General features: G+C 38.3%; 1 protein-coding gene across 1 annotated transcript; it reads left to right on the forward strand.

Annotated features, from left to right (window-relative positions):
• Window positions 1–7: 7 nt before the first annotated feature.
• Window positions 8–2,706, forward strand: LOC108355010 (sporozoite surface protein 2-like; the record flags this gene model as incomplete). Its single annotated transcript, XM_017606184.1, has 2 exons — window positions 8–1,437; window positions 1,491–2,706. Coding segments are annotated over exons 1-2 (1,228 nt in total), but the record flags the coding sequence as incomplete, so codon positions are not given.
• Window positions 2,707–2,715: the final 9 nt, after the last annotated feature.

Here is a 2,715-nt window from a genome sequence, read left to right on the forward strand (position 1 = left end):
GTTGCTTATTAAACCACTGCTTGCCAAGGCTAAGTCAACTGCGGCAGCGACTGAATCAGCAGAGCAACCGCTTCAAAGTAACCTCAAAGAGGGAGAATTTCAGCCCGTGCCTATATTTCAAACAAGCTTGCATTTTGGTGAGGGTCATATCAGCTATAGCGAGGAAGCTAAAGAAATAAAAGAAAGTTAGTATTTTCTTTAGGGTCAAATCTTTAAAAATTGTTATATCTTAATTAAGATTAAACTTAGGTAACCAACACAAGGGCGCTAGGTCTTCATATATAGCCAATTTTTAGAAAAATTGTGAACAGTTAAAGAAAGGTAGATTCGATTGCGGGATGTGGTAGATAGTTATAATAATGAGTTCCAACTGTTTAATCTATAAGCGTAAATGGTGGAAATATCAATTATGAATTTATACGATATAAAGACGCTTATTAAATTATTAACTTAGTTATTAAAAACTTGTAATCGTATGGAATATAGAATAAAAGGGTGCACCTTTATCTGTAGCCCAGTATTTACCCACAATGCAATATACAAAGTATAGACGACGGTTCAAAATTTGTATGCTTATTTTTCGGTAAACATAGCTTAAAGTGGATCATTGCAAGACGAATTCATATATGAATTTGCCTTGATTGGATAGTTTTTACTTAATTCTTCCACATTTTCCAAGGTACCATAACTATCGCAGGTCAAAGAAGATAAACTCTATAGAGGAACTAAAAAGAAAAATGCTTGCTTTAAAATTTTAGAAAAAAATCAGTTAGATGAACCTGCCTTATTAGGGTTCAATAATTTTGTACCTCTACCGGCGAACCCATAAACTCAGGCTCATTTAGCAAAGCCATACTAAGTGGTGATTCATTACGTAACTGATTGTTGATATTGGTCAAACTTGTTAACAAATAAACACAAAAGTATAGATACCTTGTATACACATCGAGAGGAGACCTTTGCAAACAGATTGGGAAGCTCGCTAATTGCCAACTTATTAACGCTTTTTATAGAAGGGAAAATCGCGATAAATACAAATGTATTTTTTATATCTAAAATTAGGTCAAAATAAAACTTCAGTTGTATTTAATTGTACAAAATCGGACGTCTACCTAATTGCAGTACATCTAAATAAAAATTATATCAATCTTACCTTTTATCGAACCAAACCGCATCATAATTCCATCGAATGCTTTTCCGTTTTATGCATCACATTCGTTTTAATTAGCACAAATTATTAAAAGGTTAACAATTTCAGTAAACACGACAGTGTACAATATTTCTCACTTCTCACTGGCGTTATTTGCTTTTCCATTTTCAATTGCGCGTTTAAACTTTCTGTTTATGTATAAAAGCCACAAGTACACTGGTTACAAAAATAGTGTCCGTTAATATTTCGAAGGTAACAGTGAAGGATACAAGACGATGCGCAAATTCGTAAGTAAAAAAAATTTACTCGCTTAAATCAAAATTAATAACATTTCTTTTAGATTATATTAGCCAGTTTAGTGGCATGCTGTGTGGCAGCTCCCACACTCCAGCAAACATCAAAAGAACAACAAGATCACAGTGTACTCCTACAGCGTCCCAGTCCCATCAATCCTGATGTACCTAGTGACCCTAAGCCACCTGAGAAAATTATTAAGATCACCGATCCAAAGGAGATTGTGAAACATAAGCGTGAAGCTGAAGATGTTCCATATAATCACATTTCACGGTTTGCGCCAACTGCACATCCCACACGACAGGCGGAGAAGCAACACCCACACGAATCCGAGGAGAAACATCTTGTAGGAGCTGATCCTACTCATCATCGCGAAAAGCGAGAGAAACAACAAATTAAAGATACAAGAAAACCAGAAAAAGCACCAGCTCCGCCAGCACCTGCAAACAAGGCAGCAGTGAAAAAAGATAGTCCGAAGCGTCCACGTGGCCAAAGTGGACCAACCAAATCCATTGTACCAACACCAGAACCAGCACGTGATTTACCAAAGCACCGACTACGCCGTCAAGTGGACCCACATCTACTAGGTGCATCTACAGTTGGAGTGACTCCACTCATTTATCAAGATGATGATAAAAAGTCGGACGAAGCTGAGGCGCAGCATGAAGTTAAATCCTCTGAAGAATCAACAGAATCCACAGCCAAACCTGCTACCCATGAGTCAACTCAAGTTAAACGAGATATACCAGTGCCTTTAGTGCCGAAATACCATCATCCTGAGGAATCGCCAAATAGTAAAAACCAAGAAGATAAAGTAGAAGCAGTGAAAAATAACGAACACCATCCAAATGATGAAGACAGTAAATCGCACGAAAGTGACGAAAGCGATGAAGACTCTAAAGAAAAGAAGCCAGCGCCAGCTATTCAAAATCACCAGCCGATCAATCAGGCAGGGCAACCACTACCTGCCCAGCAGCATCAAATTCAAATACCTGCACAACCCTCGCATCCAGATATTGAAAATAATAAGCCTATTGAAGTGCACAATAATGGTGAACCGTTAGAAGTGCGCCCACACGTTGGACAGCAGCATCAAACTCAAACATCAGCACAGCCCTCGCATGCAGTAGAGCAAAATGATAAACCAGAGCCAGATAATCCCCAACATGCACAACAACATCAGCATACGGAAGATCCGGCAACGGAGCAAAATAAACCTCATGAAGTTCACAATAATGAATCTGTCTTAGAGCAGTTGGCCGGCATTAAAC

This window comes from Rhagoletis zephyria, unplaced genomic scaffold (genome assembly GCF_001687245.7).
Source record: "Rhagoletis zephyria isolate East Lansing unplaced genomic scaffold, Rhagoletis_zephyria_1.1 Rzeph_scaffold_41408, whole genome shotgun sequence".
NCBI lineage: Eukaryota > Metazoa > Arthropoda > Insecta > Diptera > Tephritidae > Rhagoletis > Rhagoletis zephyria.